The 23,360-nt window shown below is 40.9% G+C and overlaps 1 protein-coding gene across 1 annotated transcript; it reads left to right on the top strand.

Moving 5' to 3' along the window:
• Window positions 1-760: 760 nt before the first annotated feature.
• On the top strand, window positions 761-15,878 carry pi4k2b (phosphatidylinositol 4-kinase type 2 beta). Its single transcript, XM_079262102.1, has 11 exons — window positions 761-1,264; window positions 5,944-6,095; window positions 6,446-6,526; window positions 7,032-7,151; window positions 7,269-7,400; window positions 9,469-9,622; window positions 9,826-9,890; window positions 10,911-11,013; window positions 13,649-13,782; window positions 13,878-13,937; window positions 14,621-15,878. The coding sequence occupies exons 1-11, from the start codon at window positions 910-912 to the stop codon at window positions 14,792-14,794; spliced, it is 1,530 nt and encodes a 509-aa protein (XP_079118228.1). The 5' UTR covers window positions 761-909; the 3' UTR covers window positions 14,795-15,878.
• Window positions 15,879-23,360: the final 7,482 nt, after the last annotated feature.

Below are 23,360 nucleotides of genomic sequence, written 5' to 3'. Positions count from 1 at the left end.
TCAAAGAGCTAAATTCCCTCTTCTGCGCGTTATCCAGCTCTACAGAGGCCTGGTAACGAGCCATTCATTTGATTCAGGTGTGTTGGACAAGCGTCTAAAATTTGCAGGATCATAGATATTAGGACAAAACTTGAGCACCCCCATCTCAGCTGCTACCAAGCCAGGATGTATTACCTAACTCGTTTGCAAATTACTTTTTAGCATTTTCTTTTTTTTTTTATTCTTTTAACTGTAAATGGCATTTTGGATTTCCCCACACAGTGTTGATTTTAATAGCAAAGAGGCTATGTTTAACAACCTGTACAAAATCCATTTAAAAAAAAAACAACAACAAAAAACTTAGTATTTATACATTTATTTGTGTATATTAGACATTTATCTATTTAATTTACAATTCTTGAATCTGAAATGGATTTACCCAATCACACAGGAAATAAAACACCAATGTGGGAAGGAAAAAAAATAAACTATAAGCCTTCTTGTAAAGTATAAACTTTTCAATTAATATCTTAATCAATGGTATCGAAGGCTGGAACTTACAAAAACGTATCGACAATAATTAATGCGAATAGAGCTACTTTTCTGCAGCTTAGCTGTAAAAACAAAATGTGATGAATAGTTGCCTACGTGTTTAAAACCCTGAACACTGAGCTTTCCAAACAGCACTTGAATGCAACTCTAGTCACCGCAACGATCCGTGTGGCGCATGCGCACAGAGTTAAATAGGAAGCAGCAGGCTTGGCGGATTAGGACGTGTTGCTGAGAGAAAGCAGCTGCTTTCCAGTAATTCACTTTAAAATGCTCGCATGGAAACATGGAAGTCTCTTTAAATGAACGACTGGCAGCATAACGGGAAGTCGCTTTGATTTGTTGTATATTTAACTGAATAAATTAGAAAACAGAGCGAGGATGATGTCGGAGTGCGACCCACCAGAGACAGAAAGCAGCTCGCCAGTCCGAGACACCGGCGCAACAGCGGTGCCGGAGCTGGAGTCCAACTTTCTCTCCTCTGAACATCCAGATGCACTATTTAACAACAACCGAACTGGCCTGGGGCTTGCAGTGAACCCCGGAGTTGCTGTCCGTGTTTGGGACTCTTGTGAAAGCGTCTTGACCGAGCTGGAGACGGAGGGTTCCGGGGAAGAGGCGCTGTTGTTGCCGTGCTTAGCAGGAAGCGCGTCGTCCCCCCGAGGCGTCCGGGAGAAGCAGAACAGGCGGAACAGACACAGCTCGTCGTCGGATAAAGACACCCTGGCCTCCCCAGGTAAGTATTTTGGGACAAAGCTTGCATTGATTAGAATGGGGGCTGTTTGGTTTTCAGTTTGCATCACGTGGCAGTTTTTAATCGATGTGACTCAGAGCTACACCTGCTGATAGTGGTAGGTGCAGGATGATAAGAGAAACGCTACGTGGTCTAATCAATATGGTGTTATATAACCCCCCAGGGGAAGTTTAACTCTGGCTGCTAACTGGATTCCTTTATACACATATCCTGGATAACCCAGAGTCATAACATGTTGGAAATGTTGAGAACTCGTTGCCCATATGACACTTAACAATACACTGAACTCGTCTCATTTTCAGGAGCTTGCACTAACTTTGTGCTTTGCCACCACTCCTATGTGTACTTTGTCATTTTGTTTACTTCCTCTATGTAGGGCCTTTTCTACATTATGTTCTTTTCATCTGTATACCCAAATTACATTATAAATAAATAATGAATATAAATTACATTACTACATTACTGCAAGATGGATTGAGCTTCCTGTAGGATTTATGTAACTTATCTATTGTCAACAATCTCTGTTCATAATTATATTATGTGGTGGATTCAATAATATTAACCCAAACACATACTCATATTGTTTTTTTTTTTTTCTTATGAAATTTGTTTCGGATTGTTTTTGCCAAATCAAATTTAATATATAAAATCACGGTCTGATATCTAGGACATGGATTAAATAATTAAATAAATGTCCCAATTACTATGGCTTTTTTTTTTTTTTTTTAAGCACAGTTACCTTGTAATTTAATGTTACAAACTTTTACTACGAATGGGGGGGGAAAAAAGGATATTGTCCTGAAAATTCATCTTTTGTTACTTGTAGCCTTTTCCATTTACACAACTATAGCTGCATTCAGGTTTTTGTTCGGTTGTAGTTTTGCTCTGATTTGACCAAAAGCTGAAGAGGATAAAGTTTTTTATTTTTTTCAGTAAATTCTTCCAGGTTGTCTTGACCTAAACAGTTGGTGACCCAGTCTATTCTGACAGCTTAGCTTTTACAGTTTTCATAGCGCAGTTTTGGGACACGTCACACACTGCTCTGACAGCACCCTGCTGGCCTCTACAGCCAAATGTGCCACACACCTGCTGTGAAAAAGCTTTTTGTGTCCCATTAACTGACCTGGATGTCTGACAGATGTATATAAAATATACATCAGGCCACTGTGCAAGCAGGCTCATACTCTACAGTCCAGTTTAATGCTTGATGGTGATGAAAAAGGTATTTGAGAGAGAAAAAGGACTTCACGCTTTTCTACTTTGTGTTATGTACAGATTATGGCCTCTAAAATTAGCATTTTTGGCCTCCGAACACAACGGTTCCATGTGAATGAAACATTCAAGTGATAAGAAACCTAAGTGGATAAACATAAACTCATTTGCTAGGGTTGTGACGAGATGCTTTCGTCCCATTTTTTGGGTGCTGATTCAATTTAAATGCGAATCTCACATTTCTTTGACATTGCTGATTATTGTAAACTAAAAACAACAAATAAAATGTATAAAACTTTTTTTTTTGCTCATTATTTTTCTTGATTTCAATGAGGAAAAAAAACAACACAGTAGCCAGACCATCATTCAGCTGCTATAATTCCTATAATATGATTATTTTTATTTAATTAAAAAATACATTTCTTTAAACACAGAAATCTATTTTAAAATTGCAAAGCAAAAAAAAATCCTGATATTTGACTTTTTTTTTTCCCCAGTTTGATTTCCCTCCCCTATCATTTTCCGTGTGGACGGTGCATTCTTCTTAGTAATCACACAGGGTCTGAACAGTCAAAGCCTGGGAATAGTCGGTGAATGAGTGAATAATCAATGTTAATTATGGATACAGATAACCTCATTTTTTAGTTTTCCTCATGTAAACCACTCCATTAGATAACTTACATGTATCTAAGGTATTGATTTTATTTCCAACAATGTTTTTCTCTGCTCAGCAGCATGAAGGATCCCATCAGCATCCCAGGAAACTAAACTCAAGCTAACAGCAAGTCACTGTCAGGCTTTTGTGTGATGTAGGACCTGTGTATGAGACCTTTAACCCCCTCATCTAAACCATGTCTCTGTCTAAAAATAACACTCAGAAGTTGGTAAACCTGAATGAATTAGTCCCGCACAAAATGTAGAAGGCTACATTCCAAACAAAAGAAGTCGTGCTTTTGTGCATTTTCTATAACAAATCAGCATGGACAGCTGTTGCCTTTCTCCTCCTGTGAATATGACCTGAAATGGATAGATTATGTTGTGATTTTTAAAGGAAATCTCAATTTTACTTAAATTTTAAAAAAAGAACTGTGGTGAGGACCCTGTTCCAGTTCCTCCACTTGGTCCTAACCCAGTGATAGGACCTCGAGCTCTTTGCTGTGAAAAGGAAAAGTGCCCCTTTATTTGGTTTAAATTGAGGAGTGTTGGTCATCTGACCTTACAGCTGGAGTTTTGGTGCTGTCTGTCAGCTTGGTAATTTCTGCTCCTTGTTCTCTAAAAGAAAAGTCGTAGCTCGTCTCTGCAAACCAGTAGGGTGTGGCCAAAAGGGAGGATTTGGAACTGGGCCTAGATCTAGTCCTTTTAATTAATCCACATTCCCTAAGTAATATTTGCATTTGGTCTCTTTGTCCTATTTTTAATTTGCTTCTCTTTGTTCTACTTCAAGTAAATTGGCTTCAAAGCTATCTTTGTCTCTTTATCTCTGTGTGACGAATGGCACATAAACCCTTCCTCTCTCCCTCTTATGTCTGTCCTTTCATTTCTGCCTGCATTAACTCGTAACTTAAGTGTGACTGATGCAGAGTATACGGAGCCTCTGTCAGGTGTGTGTTCTGCCTCTTGCGTCCTGAAGAAATTTGAACGTGTCGCGTCAAAGGAATAATTAACACTCCATTTCTCCAGAAAGGCTCCACAGCTTGTGATGTACAGCATATCTAACTATAGTAGATGACATTTTGTGCCATGTGACAGGATCGTTCATTTAGCACATTTCACTGCATGAAGGTCTTGGGATTAAATTCATGGAGCAGATGGGGCATCACTGAGGTGTTGGCATGTTCTCTCTGTGCTTGCAAAGGCTTGAAGGTTTGGGGAAGTGATGATTTCTACCTGAATGTTTGTCTTGTGGTAATCTAGAAACCTCTCACTTGTCCTGCAGTGGGAACACTTCCATTCTTCCATGGTTTAGAAAAGACAAAATGGTTGATTTGTGACACAGAATGCTTATTTGATGGGCTCCAGTACACTGAGCCATATTTATGTTTCAGTACATAAAATAAGCAACACATTTAACTGATGAACATTTTTGTGATGGGATATTCTGGATAGCCAAAATGTGTTTCTCCACATTGTTGCACATTTTAAGCGCTGTTACATTAATGTACGATTTAAGAGGTTTCAAGTATGAACTCAGTGTTTGGCATCATCTCCATGAAGCTGATCACTTTAAGTCTTTTCCACAGCTACAGAAAGATTTAAACTTCCAATTTCCGATTTATTTTATGTGCCTTCAGGTAAAAAATTTCTCATTAAAGCTTAAAAAAATGAGTCGAAGTGACCGAGCTTATCTTTTACTGTGGAACTATTGAAAATACAAACAAAAAACTTGGACAAGAAATGCAGAAGTTCCTGTTGCCAAATATTGTTGGTATTAATCTGAATCATATTATGGGCATAAAAAGTATTGAAAATTTTAAATGAGCTTAAACAAGATAGGTGAGAAAAAAATATAATGAAGCATATCTGGTAACTAATTCAAATGTGTGGAAGGAATTCAGATGGGATATGATCTAAATTTTGTTGAGGACACCAGGAATTGCAACTAAACTTCATACAGTAAGCTCAAATAAATGCTGGAGAAAGTGCAGATCGCTGTTCACACTTTGGCAACCAGACACACACATTCTGGCTATACCCAGAAGTCTGGTAAAATGTCATTAAAGAGATATCCAGTTAAAAATAATATATCAAATTATTGGCCTTTTGGGTCTTTTACCAGACGGCAACCAAAGCAAAAAACAAAACCAGAAAATCTCTTTCGACAAAAAAAACTTCAATGGTCATAAAATGTATTACAAGTATGAAACCGCTAACATAACACGTCACAACACCAACATAACGCCTTAACGCCTTAGGTAGGTGGAGACCAGCTATGAGTGTAATGTGGGAGTTATAAACCCCCCACATTTATTGGTACTTAATTTTATTTATATTTTTATATATTTACTTCAGGATTAATAAACCAATTATGCAAGCTAAGAACACAATGGCCTCCTGGCTCTCCATATTTGCTCCTTGGTGGTGGTGTCCTCTTCGCGGTTTGTTTTATTGCTGAGTGGCGTGAGAGTAACACGTCACTGTCGCAGATGGTTGCGTCACATCGGTGCCGATCAAGGATTGTGACTCACGTCTGAATGCAAAGTGACACGGTTCTCTGGGGAAGGACAGTTCTTAGAACGTCTCTGTCCAAATGCGGCTTTTGTCTTACTGTTTCTGTCCTTTTTATAGTCTGTTATGGTTGTACCAGCTGGTATGTGAAACAGAGGAATGAGCTATTTGTATGGATGGTTGTGTATGAAAAGGAAGTAAAAACTAAATTGTTTGTTTTTTGGGGGGGGGGCACAACATTTGACTGACAGTACAGATGGTTTGAATGTTTTTCTTCTTGCCAGGTGCAAACAGTGGAGACTTCAATCATTTCCCTGATGATCCTGAGTTTGCAGATATCATCCAAAAGGCAGAACAAGCTATTGAGAGCGGCGTCTTTCCCGAAAGGATTTCCCAGGGCTCCAGTGGGAGCTACTTTGTCAAAGACCCGAAGGGGGTGAGCTTGGGAGGGAGTAAGGAGAGGAGGAATATGTTATGGACCACAGTTGGCTAGAAGAGAAATTGGACATAATTAAAATAATGTTTATGTAATTAGGTTTTTTATTTCCCTGCAGGCATTAGCAAACAAAAAGCAATAGCAGGATATTTGTTTTGTCTTCATCTTAAGATTTGCATCATTGCATCAAACTCCTTGTAATAAACTACATAGTTGACAATATAACATTAACATGCTGAATAAAGCAGCTTCTGTTCCCTAATGTCTTTTTAACAACTTAAATACAAACATTTCAAGCCTATGTTGAATCATGTCTTTTTTTTCTTCTATCGTTGCCCTTTCCTCCACAGAAAATCATCAGTGTTTTTAAACCAAAGTCAGAGGAGCCGTATGGTCATCTGAATCCAAAATGGACCAAATACTTCCATAAGGTAGTCACAAGATGAGCTCAGTTTAGTGTTGTTTTTTTTTTTTTTTTTTCATTCTTTGCATTTTCTGAAAGTTTTATCCTTTCTTTGGTTCTTTTTGTCGCCGTCTTGACATATTTTAGTCTCCATAAATGTTGAAGTTTCTGTGCTGCAACACACCTGGCTGATACACATCAGACTTTATGAGCAGACTTGTGCAGAGCTTCACATCAATTACCCATTGATTTAGAGTCAAAGGTGTTGCAGCAGGGAAACTGCTAACATCTACTAGACTTTTAGCCTATTCCTGCTTTAGATATTCATAAAATAACTGGAATGATTGTAGGACTAAATGCTGACGTTTAGGCGGCTGACGAGGGAGCTGTCCTGTTGGTAATACACTGTAGAAGTCATAGAGATCTTAAAACATGTCAGATTTTAATATTAGTGGTTGTTGAAGCTCTCTTTGTGTGTCTGTTCACATTTATATGCGGTGGCGATTACAACTCTTGTCTTTGTCTCTTGCTAGCTCTGCTGTCCATGCTGTTTCGGCCGAGGCTGCTTGTTACCTAACCAGGGTTACCTGTCAGAGGCTGCCGCCTCTCTGGTTGACAGTAAGCTCGGCCTGGGAGTGGTCCCCAAAACCAAGGTGAAGCTCATAGTACACATGTGACTAAAGTTTTACCTGAAAACAGACCAGTTATCACTTGGTCAACCTGAAGAAATCAATATGTGGTCCCAGCTAACCATGTCTTTTCTTTGTCAGGTGGTATATTTGGCGAGTGAAACCTTCCACTACAATGCTATTGACAGGGCAAAGTCCAGAGGGAAGAAATATGCTTTAGAAAAAGTCCCCAAGGTTGGACGGCGCTTCCACAGAGTTGGCCTTCCTCCCAAAGTAAGTGACTGTTTTACTTTTCATTTTAAACCATTCATAAAGAAGAGAATCCCAATCAAATCCAAATTTTATCCATAAATCACCATTTAAAGAAAATAATGGTCGACCTAAGTATATTGAGGGGGGGAAAAAAAACATAAAACAATAAATGAGTGAAATAAACATAAAACTCTGGTAAAGCTCTTTTGCAAGAACAACTCATGCTGCGCTGACGGCCAGGGAGAAAAGATGAGTCTTTAAATAAGATTTAAAAGCAGTCTGAAGAAGAATGCTTTGATATGGAGATCAACCCATCTCCTCGGAGCCCCCCCCTGGATGACCGAGCTCCTCATCCTACGTCTAAGGTAGAGCCCGGCCCCACCCTGTGGAGAAAACTCATTTCAGCCGCCTGTATGTGAGATCTCCTTCTTTTGGTCTCGACCCACAGCTCATGACCATAGGTGAGTGTAGGAACGGAGATCGACTGGAAAATTGAGAACTTTGCCTTCTGACTCCTTCACCTCGACAGACCTACGCAGAGATAGCATTACTGCAGGCAAGGGGTGGGAAATCAAATTAAAAAGGAAAAAATCGAATATCACAATTTAAAATTGATCTTTTTGGTTTAAAAAAAAAAGTACAATTTTTTTCTCTAATAAATAAAGATAATCCATGATGAAATTTTTGTCATTTTTATTGGTCTTTTTACTTGTATTCTGATAGGATTATAACAGCAGGGTGATGGTCTGGCTACTGTGCTGGGGTTTTTTTTCTAATTAAAATTTTTTTAAAAAATGACAAGCAAAAACATATTTTGTACTTTTTTTCCCTTTTTTTTTTTTTTTAAAGTCTACAATAATCATCAATATCAAAGAATTGCAATTTAAATCGAATTGGCACCGAAAATATTGGAATTGAATCGAATTGGAACAAAAGCAGATCGTCACAGCCCTACGATATATTTACTGTAGATCCTCCGCAAGCTCCCTGGTTGGACTCACCACTGTTCTGCTCTGTCATTGTCAAATGCTTTGAACTGTCAGAACCTTGCACTAAGTCATGGAACTAAATTGTATTTCCACCTTCTCAAAAATTACCCATCTGCAGCATTAGCTGCCTTAGTGCCAAAACCTAACCCCAGACCTGCTCAACCAACCAGATCAGTAACAAAAGGACTTCTACTGCTACCTCTCTTTGGAGAAGGACAAAGAGATTCAGTTTATCTGCTGACCAAAACCTGGAACAGCATTCAGCATCACATCTGGGCTATGACATCATCAGGACTATTTAAAATCAATCACATTTGGGAGACAATTACTGCTGCGACCTCTGATGTGTCCCACACAGCCTTGTCAAATCACAGCTTTCTCCCACTGAAGGCTGTGTGAGTGTACTGTCTTTGTGTGTGTGTGTGTGTGTGTGTGTGTGTGTGTGTGTGTGTGTGTGTGTGTGTGTGTGTGTGTGTGTGTGTGTGTGTGTGTGTGTGTGTGTGTGTGTGTGCTGAAAATCAGCCGGCCCGATTTGCTTTTGATCCTTCATTTATCAGCTAATCATTTTTAAAAATCTAAAACTGTTTCAGTTTACAAATGGAAAGTTTTATCCGTGTGTGCCGACTGTTGTGTGATTTGATTTAAATGCCATTAAAATAATTTTGATGAGTGAAGTTCTAAAAACAGCTTTGATGCATCTGGGCTGTGGGAGGATGGAAAAATACATGTGACCACAGCTTTATTAGCATATTTATTATTTTTAAATTCATTTTTAAAACCAGGTAGGTTTTCTTTCCTCCTAATTCTTTCTTTCATTATTTTAAGCTGTCTGAATGACTAGAAAAGCAAGTCCATTTTGCTTAACATTTAGATTTAATAAATAAACACTTATTACCTCATAATGCAGCAGCCTCTCATAACACTGGGTCATCTAGGCTTTCTTTGTAGATATTGTTTAAAAAAAAAACATGATTAAAAAACGTGAACAAAGACATTGTTTGCAGGAAATGTATGAGAAAGCCGGCGGACGTTGACTGCTTCTCGTCAGCTGAGCTTGTTGAACTTTTTTCATGCATTACAAACTCGATGTGTGCTTCCAGGTGGGCTCGTTTCAGCTCTTTGTGGAGGGTTACCGTGAAGCAGACTACTGGCTGCGGCGCTTCGAAGCTGAACCCCTCCCGGAGAACACCAGGAAGCAGCTACAGTCCCAGTTTGAGCGGTTGGTGGTGTTGGACTACGTTATCAGAAACACAGGTGAGGATGTTTGTCGTCAAAGCTGAGAAATCCTCCTTATGCTTCCTGCTGTGAATGTAGTGATGGTAGCAGCCGTTTACAGGGGTTGTCACGACATTTAAACCTCACAGCTGCTTCAGTCACACATGCACCTCCTCCTACATTTCTACATATGACAACTTCATTGTACTCCACCTTTTTATGATCGCATTCTTTGTCCTCAGATCGAGGGAATGACAACTGGTTAATCAAGTATGAGAAGCCTGGAGAAGAAGGTGAAGAGCAGAAGGTAAGTTGACATGAAGTCTATTCACAAACAAATCCAACCCCTGCTTCACGTACCGCATAAACTCTGCTCATCACAGACTTGTGTTAGCAAGGTGGTTTATTTTTTGCTGCTTTATTATAATGCATATCCACAGACTGTATGTGAAGAGATGGACGGAGCCTCCGTTACGTCACCTGTAAGTTTCTGAAGAGCTGAATTGAAGCCCGTTGGGCGGTTCCTACCATTGCCATCTTGGCAGCATCATGCGCGCCGTCTCACCCGGAAAATACATATATGGGCAAAGAGGTGGAGCTGAGAGGGGCGCTGTAAGCGTCATGGTGGGTGATTGACATCGAGCGAACTCTGAGCTTTCTTTAGCTAAGAGCTAACTGAGCTAACCCGGATATAACAGGAACTAAGCAGCTAATGGAGGTAAGCGGGCTAAAGCTAAGTCACGTTGTTAACCGGCTAAAAACTGTGGTTGTTCTACGTTCTTTAGACTTGAAGCGGGAGATTATGTACCTGTCAATCAAAAGGACACGCCCCTAAATATGCGAACTTTGAGATTAAATTACTTTTTAAAAGGGCGAGTTACAAAAAAAATTCACTCTCCCCACAGTTGTCATGAAGGGAAACCTGACCTATTAAACGAAGCTGGAACCAGGCTGTAAACATGTTCATTTCTGCTGGGAAGTTGGTCTTTTTAACATGGGAGTCTATGGGGATTTGCTCTGTTTTGCAGCCCCTAGTGGATGAAGAGGGAACTGCACTTTTATGCACTTCTGCATAGGCTTCACTTTTAACCACCGGAGGCTCCGTCCATCTTTCACTACTGGTCTATGCGCATAACACACTTGTAACCTTACTAGTTACAGACACAGGACATTACACATCATCAGTCATTGTTCGCCATGTATTGATGAGTGATAAGAGTTGACATCGATCTGTGCATTCAGTCATCCTTTAAACAGGCAGAATTAGCCTTGCTGTTCTTTGTTAATAAGTCATTCTGTTAAAGTTGCTTTGTTTTCCTCTTTACAGGATGCAGAGTGGCCAGAGAACAGTCCCGACTCTTGCATCAAGATAGCGGCAATCGACAACGGCCTGGCCTTCCCCTTTAAACATCCAGATGAGTGGAGAGCATGTATGTCACTCCCACAGACAATATTCAGCTAAAGGAACAGTTTGGCATTTTGAGAACTGCAAAAATTGCACTTATTTGCTGTCTTGTTCACAAATGAAACCAGTCATCAAGCAGTTATATCTTGTGAAGCAGCAGATCTTCGAAGGGAACTCTAAAACTTAAAAGAACAATAAATCTAAACCTTTGTTTAGGTATATTATCACTTGCATAGCAGCACATTGAGCTAATTTTCTCCTCAGGCTTTTCTTTTATAACCCAAATGCCTTGATATAGCCAGTTGCAGGTTGGAGGGCTAAATGAGGCAGTGGGTCGGGGAACAGTGTGTTTACGTCCCAGCAGAGGGAAATCCATCATCTTCTGTCTTGGACTTTTCTCCCCATGTTTTTCATCCATCGGCCCGAATCATGGTCCATCGCCTTGTGACAGAAAATAGATGCTTATAGCATTTGTTCATCTCTGCTAGCCCTTGTTTAACAGCTGTGGTCGACCGAAAGCATCAGGAGAGAGATGTTAAGATGGGTCCTGAGGAATTTGTGTTGGTCTACAGTAGAGCTGGGCAATATGATCAAAATCCCATATCCCGATATAGCTCATTTTATATTCCCATAACGATATATAATTGTTTGTGTAATGTTGTGTCAGTCATCAGTTATGTGTCAGATGTGCTTGGCACTGGCAGCAGTGATCCCCTTCCATCTGCAGGAACTATGGCCGTATGGTGTTTCACGGGAAAATGCCTGTTGCAGCGTTTGCGTCTGGAGTTTCTTATGAGCGTTTTCGCCTCCACTTGACGCTGCTTTTGCTCGTTGACTCTATTCTGTATTTTTTATCCTGATTCCCGCACAGGTGATAAAATGAGTTAGTTGTGTCGGAGTCCGTTGTCGGGACTGTGAGCTAGTCTGTTGTCGGTTCCACGTCGGTCTTTTTCCATCCAAACCGCATGCAGACAGAAAATTCCCCTCTTTTAGGAACAAACTCATCGGTTTGGGTTGGCTGCTCATCTTTTTAGTGAATTATCCTGAAACACATCTGATACCGTCTTCCTCCATGTTTGTTTATGCTTTGCAGCGTGCATGCCGTAAAGCACATTTTGACATATAATACTACAGTAAAGCACCTTATGGTGGCGTAAACGATACAGCCTCATATGAAACGAGACATTTTCTATCTTCCAAACGATATATATCATCATGTCGCCCAGTCCTAGTCCTTTCAGCTCCCTTCTTCTCAGCTCTCAGAAAACAGTGATGACTAAAGTTGCTGTTTTTGTTTCCTTTTGACTTGAAACTGCAAACGAAAGCATTTCGGTGCATCATTATTTTTGTAGATCCACAGTTCAAGTGGAAAAGAAAAATCTGAACATATTTGCCTCCATCATCTTGTTTTGTCTCAAGAACAAGTGATACACATCATTGTCCAAGAAGGTATATAATGCCAAACGCTGAGTCCAGAAGGTGGTAAACACATTAAATCTTTAAAGTAATTGAGTTTTCACATGTTTATAACAATTCATCTTAGTAGAATTGGACACTAACTTATTAACTCAACTTGTATAATGACGTTAAGGTCAATAAGTCCTGATAGTCAGGTTTCTTTTTTACCTCTTTACACCCTCCCCTGGTTTTTTTTTTCTTTTTTTTACTGATGGAGCAAACTAGATAAAAGTTAATTGGTGACATTTTATAAGTACTGGCATATAAAAGCAAACCAGCTACATGTTAGCTGTGCAAACGTGAACGTTTTCTTGCCTTGCAGTTGAGCTCTCATCAGGAAAGGAACAGTTTTTCATTTACAAAACATGAAACTTTTCCTGTTATTTTGACATCATCAGTTAACTGATGAGTTTAGATGATTTGTCTACTGGGAGAGACTGTTCTGCAACATTGTATAGAGAATATAGTGAAGACAGTGATAGTCCGTGTGTTAATGTGGTTTATATGTTAATTTCTCACAGTGCTGGCAGTGTTGGTGCTCAGACCTAATTGCAGTGACTGTGGTCCCAAATATTTCCCAGAAGATATTTGTTTCCCTAAAAGATTTATTCATTGGGCAGGGTTACATGATGTTTTTTAATTGGGAATTAATAATTCAGAATTAAATAATTCTGAGTAACATTCCCCTGCAGGTTTACATGGAAATAGTAAGACCAAATTGATGTATAAATCCACTTTGAACTGGTGAAAAATGCCCACATAAATGCCTAATTCTGAATGAAAAAGTTGTGAATTAAACCTAATTCTGAGGCAAGAGGCTGGTTTATTCGCACTTTAAATCCGAATTGATTCATTCCTGTCATGTAAACCTTAATTCCCCTCTGTGTTAACTTAGATCGTTCTGCATGCTTGTCACCTTGTCCCGTCCCATGTCGAACATTTTCCACGCGTCGTTTTGCCTGCAATGTGTTATTTTCTTGTATTAAGTTTGATTTCAAATCGTATTTTTTCATTCAGACTTAGCTGTTTATTTGGTCATTTTTCATCGGTTTCAAGCAGATTTAACATTTATTCAGAAATAAAGAGGAATTAAAACTCTCATGTAAGCGTGGAACACACTTCACTGTTGCTTAGTGTGGAATTTCACACCTAGGGAGTGTGTTGTGAGGTCTTACAGTAAACTGTGTTCTGTCCTTCATCAGACCCGTTCCACTGGGCTTGGCTCCCTCAGGCTAAAGTGACCTTCTCCCAGGAGACCAGAGACCTGGTGCTGTCCCGCCTCTCCGACATGAACTTTGTCCAAGACCTCTGCGAGGACCTCTATGAGATGTTCAGGGTAAAGAAAAAACAAATTTCACACACAGTAACTGTGTTTATTTTTAATCCCATGGAACAGGAAAGCTTCTAACTTTAGTCATTTTCTGTTTTCAGACTGACAAAGGTTTTGACAAAACGATGTTTGAAAGACAAATGTCTGTCATGAGAGGACAGGTGAGTTTTTTTTTTCCCATTCACTCTTCTATAAGCACTTTTCTACTCTTTCTCTGTCCCTGCTGCCTCCCCCCCCAATGGTTTCCTTTTATATCCTATCTCACTTTGCTCTCCTGTCCTCTCCTCTGGCCTAGTTTCTGGTCTGACTTGGTGTCTTTGTGCGCCCCGTTACCTCACCAGCACACGTCTTAGCCTCATTTTGTGTCCCGCATCATCATTTACTGCCCCGCTTCACCTTTTCCTTGTCTTCCTGTTCTATAGTCACTTCTAACCCAGGTATTGATTCTGGGATTTTAGGTCATTTTCAAGATTAAAGCAGTCAGAAAAGGAAAATGCAAAAAGTTTTATGCATTTTTTTTTTTAGGTTTTTATTTTGTTATTTTCAACTAGATTAATAATTGATTTGACTGGCTGAATTATTAACGGTAAAAGCGGCTGCAGCGTTGACTGGCAGCTGAACTACAGTACTTTTTAATGTCTTTTAATGATTCTGTGCCAATTTTGCTTTCGGTCTCAAAAGACAGCAGCCTACTAGATATTTAACTTAAAATGATTCAGTTTAAAGTAACTGTGTAAATTTAAAGTCACGCTACTCAGCGTCAGACTTCTTTTCTGGTAACTTGGGTTTCTGTGATTGAGCAGTTTCACCACTTCATACTGGAATCTTGTTTGTTCTTGTTCAGGTGTTGAACTTGACCCAGGCGTTGAAGGACGGGAAGAGCCCGATTCAACTGGTGCAGATGCCTCGAGTGGTGGTGGAGCGCAGCCGTTCAGGTGGCCAAGGACGAGTAGTCACACTGGGCAACGCTTTCACGCAAACCTTCCACTGCAAGAGGCCCTTCTTTTCTTCTTGGTAGTAAAAGAAAAAAAGAGCAGCTGAGGGAAAGGAGGGAATTTGGAATGTTTTGTCCTGATGGAAGCAAACATGGAAGGATGAAATAAGACGAGTTTATCATGCTAAAATGGTTCGTATCTGTTCTTGCAGGGGAAGAAAGAAAAACACAAACGGGTGAGTTGTGTGTTTGAAATCCAGTTTACATGGATTCATTATTTTGTGAAGAAGTGCACATAAGAGTGGGTGCTGGAGGGATTGGCATGCCACCGTCTCCGAGAAAGACCTTTGGGCTGTTATGGTTACCATGGTGACTTAATTAAATAATGGGCTTTTCCACAGGAATGGGCTTTAATTGTTAGAAGAATTTTTGGTTTCCTATCAACTGTATATCAATGCGGTGTCTCTTAGTACGGTATTAGCCAAAGAACAGACACCTGCATATCACTAATAACAAATATGCAGACAAGAATTATCCAGTCATCTACAGGGCTCCTCTCAGAGATCTGCACAGAAAGGTATTGATTCTCAAGGCTGAAAACTCTCCTTGTCTGGGATACGTCCAGTAGTATTTGCTTTGTCTTGTAGGATTACATCCTGAAATACAGATATGCACTTGCCCTGCTGGAAGTGTTTGTCTAGCTCTGGTTAAATGGGTCAAGCCACTTTTTTTCCTAGCAACACTCTTCAAAACCACATCTGTTAACAAACACAACCACAGTGTCTTCAACTCTCAGTACTGCCAAAAGTGTTTGAAGGAATACTAAAAAAAAAAAAAAAAAAAAAAAAAAAAAGCATTAAGCAAAGAATATTACTGAAACTTGAATTAGGAGGAATGTACGTGGTGGAATAAAACATATTGCTTGAATGTAAACTGTTTACGGTTTATACAGATTTTTGCTCCTAAACATTTCAGTACAAGAGAATGCTGTCAGAAATGGACTTCTTATAACAATGAATGTATTTGTTGTTCGACATGGCTGGCAAGCAGCTCTCTTTTGAACCTTGTGGCACGGGAGGATTGCAGTCCTCTTTTCCCAAAAAAAAAACAAAAACTGGATGATATTTCACTCTTTGCTTGTTTCTGTTGTGTTTCCTAATGTATAAATCTTGACATTTTTATTCAAACTTAATGATTGTATGACAAAAATTGTATATTTAACAGATAAAGAATTAATAAAATTTGGGAAATTTCAATCTGCTGTAAAGTGCAAGTGATTTATTTTTCAGAAATGATGAAAGAACTTGCTGAGAGAAAGGAGCTAAAGTTATGACTTATTTTGATAAATCAGTGTACACATATCTGTATCTATAATATACACTGCTCAAAAAAATGACAAACTCTTAAACAACACAATGTAACTCCAAGTCAACCACACTTCTGTGAAATGGAACTGTCCACTTAGGAAGCAACACTGATTGACAATCAGTTTCACATGCTGTTGTGCAAATGGAATAGACAGGTAATTATAGACAACTGGCAAGACACACCCAATAAAGGAGTGGTTCTGGAGGTGGTGACCACAGACCACTTCTCAGTTCTGATGCTTTCTGCCTGATGTTTTGTCACTTTTGGATGCTGGCGGTGCTTTCACTCTAGTGGTAGCATGAGACGGAGTATATGTTTCGGTTTATAGAAAATAATGCAGCAGTAATTAAAATATTTCAACTGCCATTTAAATGGTTGAAATCCTGAATAAATGATTGAATATTTGGTTGTTTTGAGTAGAAGTTGTTACAATGATTTATGAAAAGAAAGCAGAAAAAATATGGATGTATGACAGTTTCATAGCAGTTTTTATGTGTGGACTTTTGGCCACAAAGGTTAGATTCATCAACAGAAAGACATGATACAAAAGAGTGAGTCTAAAAAATACACAAAAAAGTTATATTATTTAAAAAATTCATGTCACAACACAGCTGGGATGGTCCCCAGCAATAAAAAAAGTACAGCGACATGGACAAAAATGTCCGTGAGGAGGACATACAGGTTTGTCTTAAAACTTATTTATCAGACCTGCTTTTAAATTATGAACCATCATAGACCTCAAGGACTTCTACCAGACTTTTAATTCTGACTTTGTTACCAAAGTACGAGCTAAAATCTTACGAAGTGGTCTCCTTTCATCACTCCAGCATCTCATCTGAGGAACTGGAGCCGGAGAATTTCAGACCTTCAGAGACTGATATTTAAAAAAAAAAAAAGAGGCTCAAGACCAGGGATGAGCAACGTCTGTCCTTCAGAGCTGCAGTCCTGCAGGTTTTGGATCGTCTTGTCCTCATTGGGATCCTGCACACCAGGAGCTATGCACAGGGTTGTTGCCATGGTGATTTCCCTCCTCTGTGTTGTTGGGGCGGCCGTGCACCGCAGCCTTGTGGTTGCAGTGTAGACCTCAGCCTACCCTCATCTGGGATGGTCTTGCAGTGATGCGATGCCCTTTGTTGTCATGGAGATGTCTCTGAGCATGAACACACCCGCAGAGTATTGCTTTAGCCAGGACTGCTCAACTTGGTTTAAAAGGCTGCAGCCCTGCAAGTTTTCTATGTTTTCCTGCTTCAACACATCTGACTCAAATTATATACATCCAACAGCCAATTATTTGAGTCAAAAGTGCTATTTGAAATTAAGTGTCTGAATGATTTGTAGAATTATGTGGCCTTCAAGACACAATATTTCTTTCTGTCCGATAACAAACTGTAGAGCTTCAATAATGATCAATCTTAGTATTATTAGACTCAGCTAAAAGGATGTTCAGCACAGTATTATAAAATGTTCAGACATAGAACATTTTTTGTATTTTTTTTTTTTTTTAAATGCAGTCTTTAGAAATAATGGGGTGGATCATCCACTGGAAGACCACCAGGATTACTGTAAAAAGGAGGAGAGATAAAGGCACAGTTATTGGTGGTGTTGGAGGATACATCCCAGTATGAATGTGGATCATACTCTGGGAAATCAGTGGGATTACCATACCTGGGTGGAGAGACAAAGGTGCCATAGTTAGTGGTATTGGGGGAGACATCCCAGTATGACTGTAGATCATATACTGGGAAACCATGAGGATTATTGTACCAGGGGGGAGAGATGAAGGTACTGTTATTGGTGTTGGGGGAGACATCCCAGTGTGAATGTGGATCACGTGATGGGAAACCATTTGGATTCCTGTAAAAGATGAAGGTACTGTTATTAGTGGTGATGGAGGAGACATCCCAGCGTGAATGTGGACTATATACTGGGAAATCAAGAGGATTACTATTCCAGGGTAGAGAGACAAAGGTGCCATAGTTGGTGCTGTTGGAGGGGACATCCCAGTATGAATGTGGAGCATGCAATGGGAAACCATGAGGATTCCTGCAACAGTGGGGAGAGATGAAGGTGCCATAGTTGGTGTTGCAGGAGGGAATTTGGTATGAGTTGGGATGGAGAACAGGATTACCAGTATAATCCCCAGTGAAGGGTGGAGCGGGGATGGTGTCATTAGAGGCAGGTTTAGAGGAGGAATGATGGGATGGGTCTGGATAAAACTCAGGAATATCGACAGGATTGGAGAACGTTTGAGCACTGAAGGTGGAGTCAGAATGTGGACAGAAAACTGAGCTTTCCCACTGCGACTCCGGCACAGTTGCGGCTTTCGGAAGAGGAACATCCTCCATTTCTTTCTCCTTTTCTTCCACATGACCTTTCTCTGCTTCCAGTGTTTCCTGCTCCGTCACTTCTCCATCCTCTTCGACCTGCTTTTCCAGCTGCATCACTTTTCTCTTCTCCTCCAGTTGTTTCTTCTCCTGCTCCAGATGACTTTTCTCCTCTGAAACTTTTCTCCAACTCCAACTCTCTTTTCTCCTGTTTGAGTTGATTCAAACTGATTTCTGCATCAGTTTGTGCTCTCTACTGCTTCATCTCCATTGATTTTTTTTCTCCTTTTTCAGTTGTTTCTTCCCTTTTAGGAGCTTATTTTTCTCCTCCACCAGCCGATTTTTCTCCTCTTCTAGTTTACTGACCTCACCTTCCAACTGTTTATGTCTCCTGCTCCAAATTTTCTGTCTTTGTCTGTATTTCATTTTGGCTCTCTCCATTTTTCTGTTGTTTTCTTCTCTAATGACGTCCATCTCAGCTTGTGCTCTCCCATATTGCTGCTTCAGGTCTTTCTTTTCCTTTTCCACCTGCTTCCTTCTCTGCCGGACATATTTTTTCTCCTCCTCCAGCCAGTTCTCCATCAGCTCAAATTCTTTTTTATCCTCTTCTAGTTTGGTCAAATAATCTCTAACCTCTATAATATAATTTTACGAGTAAATGATTTATTACACATATCCACAAATGGATTTTTACCAGGAACAATTATGTTGTGGATATCCATAATTTCCTGTCTTCCTATCTGTTATAGCAAGTCTGTTTTTAATATTTAATAGCAAGACTGGATTTGTACTCCAGATATCCGCCATTCATTTCCTCCTATTCAAAAATAACATTTCAGATATCCACAATTAGTTTGTCCTAGTAAGATTTCTATTTCCGATATCCAGAATGTGTATTCTAGAAAGGATAAATGTCATCTTGTATATCCGGAAGGAAAACCCAAAACACGTGAATGGGGAATGTGACGTCATTTGTCCTAGTGAGAATGTCATTTTAGATATCTGAAATGTTCATTTTGACTAGGAATAATTGAAAGATATCCAAAATACATATCTAGCCAAGTTAATATATGTTAAAAGTCTTTAAACCTGGCATGTGGTTTCCCAGGTCATGTTCTCTTGGGAGAGGAGCCAGAACTCTGGCTACCAGTTGGAGGACAGGTAGCACTGACAGGAGTGAGCGAATCACCCTGGTTTGCAGTGTCACAGTCACTACTAGTCTCTTGTCCAGCACTTTGGGGTGTTTGCTCCGGCACTTCCTGCAAATGCCTCCTGTTCCTGTGGGCGACAGCTCCCTGACCGGTTTGGACAAATTAGGATCTAGGCTCTGGAGCTCTAGCAATGACTTTTGCTGGGGTTTTCCAGCACTTTTCCCCATCCAGCTTGACAGCAACACTCTGGCCCGGCTGCAGCGTAGACAGAGGCCTGGTTGAGTGACGCCTGTTGTAATAAAAATGGCAGGCAGCTTTGGTCTGTTGGTCTTTTAATCTTACCGCTTGGTGGTCAACCGCTGTCGGACACAGCTGGTGTTGCAGCACAGGACAGTTTTCCTGATTTCCAATTTCCAATCATGAGCTGAGCAGGGCTCTGGTCTGTTGCAGTATTGGGCGTGGCTCTATAGCTCAGCAAAGCGAGTTGTGGATCCGGTTGGCGAAGGATCCTTTTTGCAATGGCGATGCTCCTCTCAGCTGTGCCGTTTGCTTGAGGGTAGTGAGGGCTTGATGTTGTGTGCTCAAAATTGTACTCCTGACTGAACCGATGAAACTCTGTTGAAGCAAACTGAGGGCCATTGTCTGTAACCACCTCCAACGGGATCCCCCATCTGGCAAACATGCACTTCAGACAAGAGATGACCTGGTTGCTGTTTGTGAAGGGCAGATGAGAAATCTCAATGTAGCGAGAATGATAGTCTGTTGCTACCAAATAATGTTTCCCATCCAGCTCACACAAATCGGTGGCTATCTTCTGCCAAGCTCCTAGTGGCAGTAGTGTTGTGAGCAGTGGCTCCTTTCTGTGAGCGGGCTTATTCTTGATGCAAAATCCACATGCCTTAACAAGCTCAGCAATGCCTGGCCACCACACTGACATGTTGGCCCTTCTGCGGCACTTTGTGAGTCCCTGATGACCTGTGTGTAATTGTGACAATTCAGTCTTTTGCATATAAGGAGGAACAACAATGCAATCATCATACAGTAAGAGTCCATGGGTTTCAGATAAGTGGGCTCTAGCTGCATGAAACTTGAGCAGGTTGTGCGACAGATACGACAACTCTCGGGGCCAGCCTTTCCTGGTGTAATGACTAACCATTTGGAGAGTGTTGTTGGTGCTTGTGGCCTCTCTCAACGCATTCAGTTTGTCTTTGGTAATTGGGTTTATCTCAATCACTGCCTGAAGATAAGCTCTTACATCCTGTTCAGTGTCCGACACAGTACAGTCCTGCAGGGGATTTCGAGAAAGAGTGTCTGCGACGACGAGGTGTTTACCGGGTACATGAACAGCTTCTGCATTAAACCTCATAAGATGCATCAATAATCTCTGACACCTAATGGGTGCTTTGTCCAGGTCATAGCTGTTGATGAGCGGAACCAGAGGTTTGTGGTCAGTCTCTAGCACAAATTTGTCCATGCCCTATAAATATCTCCTGAAGCGCTCGCATGCCCAAACACTAGCAAGGCATTCTTTTTCTATCTGGGAGTACTTACTCTCAGTCTCTGTTAATGTCCTTGAACAAAAGGCGACTGGTCGGAGCCCATCACTGCGCTCCTGGTAGAGTACGCCCCCTAAGCCATAACTGTGTCTGCGCTTACAACAGTTGTCTTAGTTGTGTCATAGTATGCCAGTACGGGTGCTGAAGTTAACATGGCTTTTATTTTTTTTGAAGGCTTCCTCTTGTGCTTCTCCCCATGTCCATGCCGTGTCGCTCCTCAGAAGACTGTTTATTGGGTGCATGTCAGTGGAGAGATCAGGAAGGAATTTTCCTAAGTAGTTTATCATTCCGATCCTTTGCCGCAGTTCAGTCACGTTTGTTGGGCTGGTGAGCTCTGTGATGGCTCTGACTTTCTCAGTGTCCGGTTTAATGCCATCCCTTCCGATGATGTGTCCGAAATAATGAATCTCAGACTTCCTGAACTGACATTTTTCCTTGTTTAATTTCAATCCTGAAGCTCTGATTGTCTGCATCACAGCCTGCAGGTTCCGGTCATGGTCTTCCTTGTCCTTGCCGTATATCCAAATGTCATCCATGACTACAACTGTGCCTGTGTGGTCTCTCAGAAGTGAGCTCATTTTCTGCTGAAATATTTCCGGAGCGGATGTAATGCCAAAGGGAAGGCGACAGAAACAGAAGCAGCCCACAGGTGTAATGAAGGTTGTAAGTTTCCTGCTGCTCTCATCGAGCGGGATCTGCCAAAAGCCACTCGAAGGATCCACTGTGGAGAAGACGGTTGCCCCTGAGAGCTTTGGAGCAATGTCTTCAAGTGTGGGCAGGATAAACCTTTCTCTCCTCACTGCTTTGTTCAGTTTGGTTAGATCGATACAGATCCGAGGCTTCTTGTTCTTTTTAATCACTGGCACCATGGGTGCACACCAGACTGTAGCTTCCCTTACTTCTTCGATGATGCCAAGAGACTGCATTCGTTTCAGCTCCTCCTCTACTTGAGGTAGGATTGGAAATGGGATGCGCCGTGGGGTTGCAATGCTATATGGCTTGGCATCCGAACTGAGTTCTATTTTGACCGGTTCACATTGTAACAGTCCCATGTCCCCAAAAACGTCATTGTATGACTCAAGGCCATTTACTCTGCGCACTAGTCCCATTTTGATTGCAATTCTGCGTCGAAGTAGGTTTGTTTTGAATGGACTGTATATAACATATATCCAGAAGGGGAAACTCTCTCCTTGTCTTTTGCAGAGTGTCATAAATTTGCCTTTACACACTAAATTTCCACCTGGGCTTGTGACGGTCGAATTTGTCTTCACCAGGAGGGGGCGCTGCCGGAATTTAAAATATGTCTCTTCTGGAATCACTGTTACATCTGCGCCTGTATCGATCCGGAACGTAACGGCAGTGTCGTTGATTTGTAGGTCTTCATACCATTTGTCCTCATCATTTTCCTTGCCATCAGCAACAGCTCCAAGAAACCATGCATTGCCCTCATCACTGTCACAGTCAATAGCTCTGAGTGCGTTCACATTCCTGGTTTTGCACATTGCTTCAAAATGCCCCGTTTTATTGCATTTGCGGCAGCGTTTACCTGTAGCTGGACATGCACAATACTCGTGCTGGCTCCAACATCTGGAGCACATTTTCCTTGCTTGCCGTGTTTCATTCTTGTGTTGTTCATAGTCTTTATTTGTAGCACGTCTCTTGTCGTACTGCCTGGACTGCCTGTTTTTGTGTGCGTTAACAGCACCCACCTCAACGTTTGCTGCTCTGGCACCGGCATTTTGTGCTTTAATCAGCTCTGACTGCCGTGCAATACCAATGGCATTTTCCAACATCAAGTCCGGTTCAAGTTGTAACTTTTGTGATACGTCCCCATCAGCGATGCCGATCACAATGCGGTCCCTTATCTGTTTGTCTTTTGCCGGTCCAAAATCGCAGTGCTCTGCAAGCTTACATAGCTCTCTCACAAACGCCTCCACGCTCTCCCCTTGGCGCTGCGAGCGTCTATGGAAACAGGCCCGTTCATATATGGTGTTCCGCTTCGGTACAAAATGTTCGTCAAACTTCTTCAAAACTTCGTCATAGTAGCCCCGAACATCCTCTGGAAACGTAAAGGTGCTAAAAATCGGTTCAGACTCTTTCCCCATCGCGTATAACAGCCTATTCATTCTTAGACACTTACCCTTTTGAGGTCTCCAGGCAAGAATTTCATACAGTGATCAATTCAATACTTTACAATATAAAAATTCTTGCTGGTAACATTCAGAGTACTACACTCTCAACTTTGGAGAGC

Source organism: Telmatherina bonti, assembly GCF_933228915.1.
Source record: "Telmatherina bonti genome assembly, chromosome: 3".
Taxonomy (NCBI): Eukaryota; Metazoa; Chordata; class Actinopteri; order Atheriniformes; family Telmatherinidae; genus Telmatherina; species Telmatherina bonti.
The sequence above is the reverse complement of the archived record's forward strand: the minus strand, read 5'-3'. Positions and strand labels throughout refer to the sequence as shown.

Bases quoted from the DNA above. Each gene is read 5' to 3' on its own strand.
- pi4k2b (XM_079262102.1), top strand. From the start codon at position 910: ATGATGTCGGAGTGCGACCCACCAGAGACAGAAAGCAGCTCGCCAGTC. The intron at 9,891-10,910 runs GTAAGTTGACAT...TCCTCTTTACAG, and splicing joins AAGAAGGTGAAGAGCAGAAG to GATGCAGAGTGGCCAGAGAA. The intron at 13,938-14,620 runs GTGAGTTTTTTT...GTTCTTGTTCAG, and splicing joins TGTCTGTCATGAGAGGACAG to GTGTTGAACTTGACCCAGGC.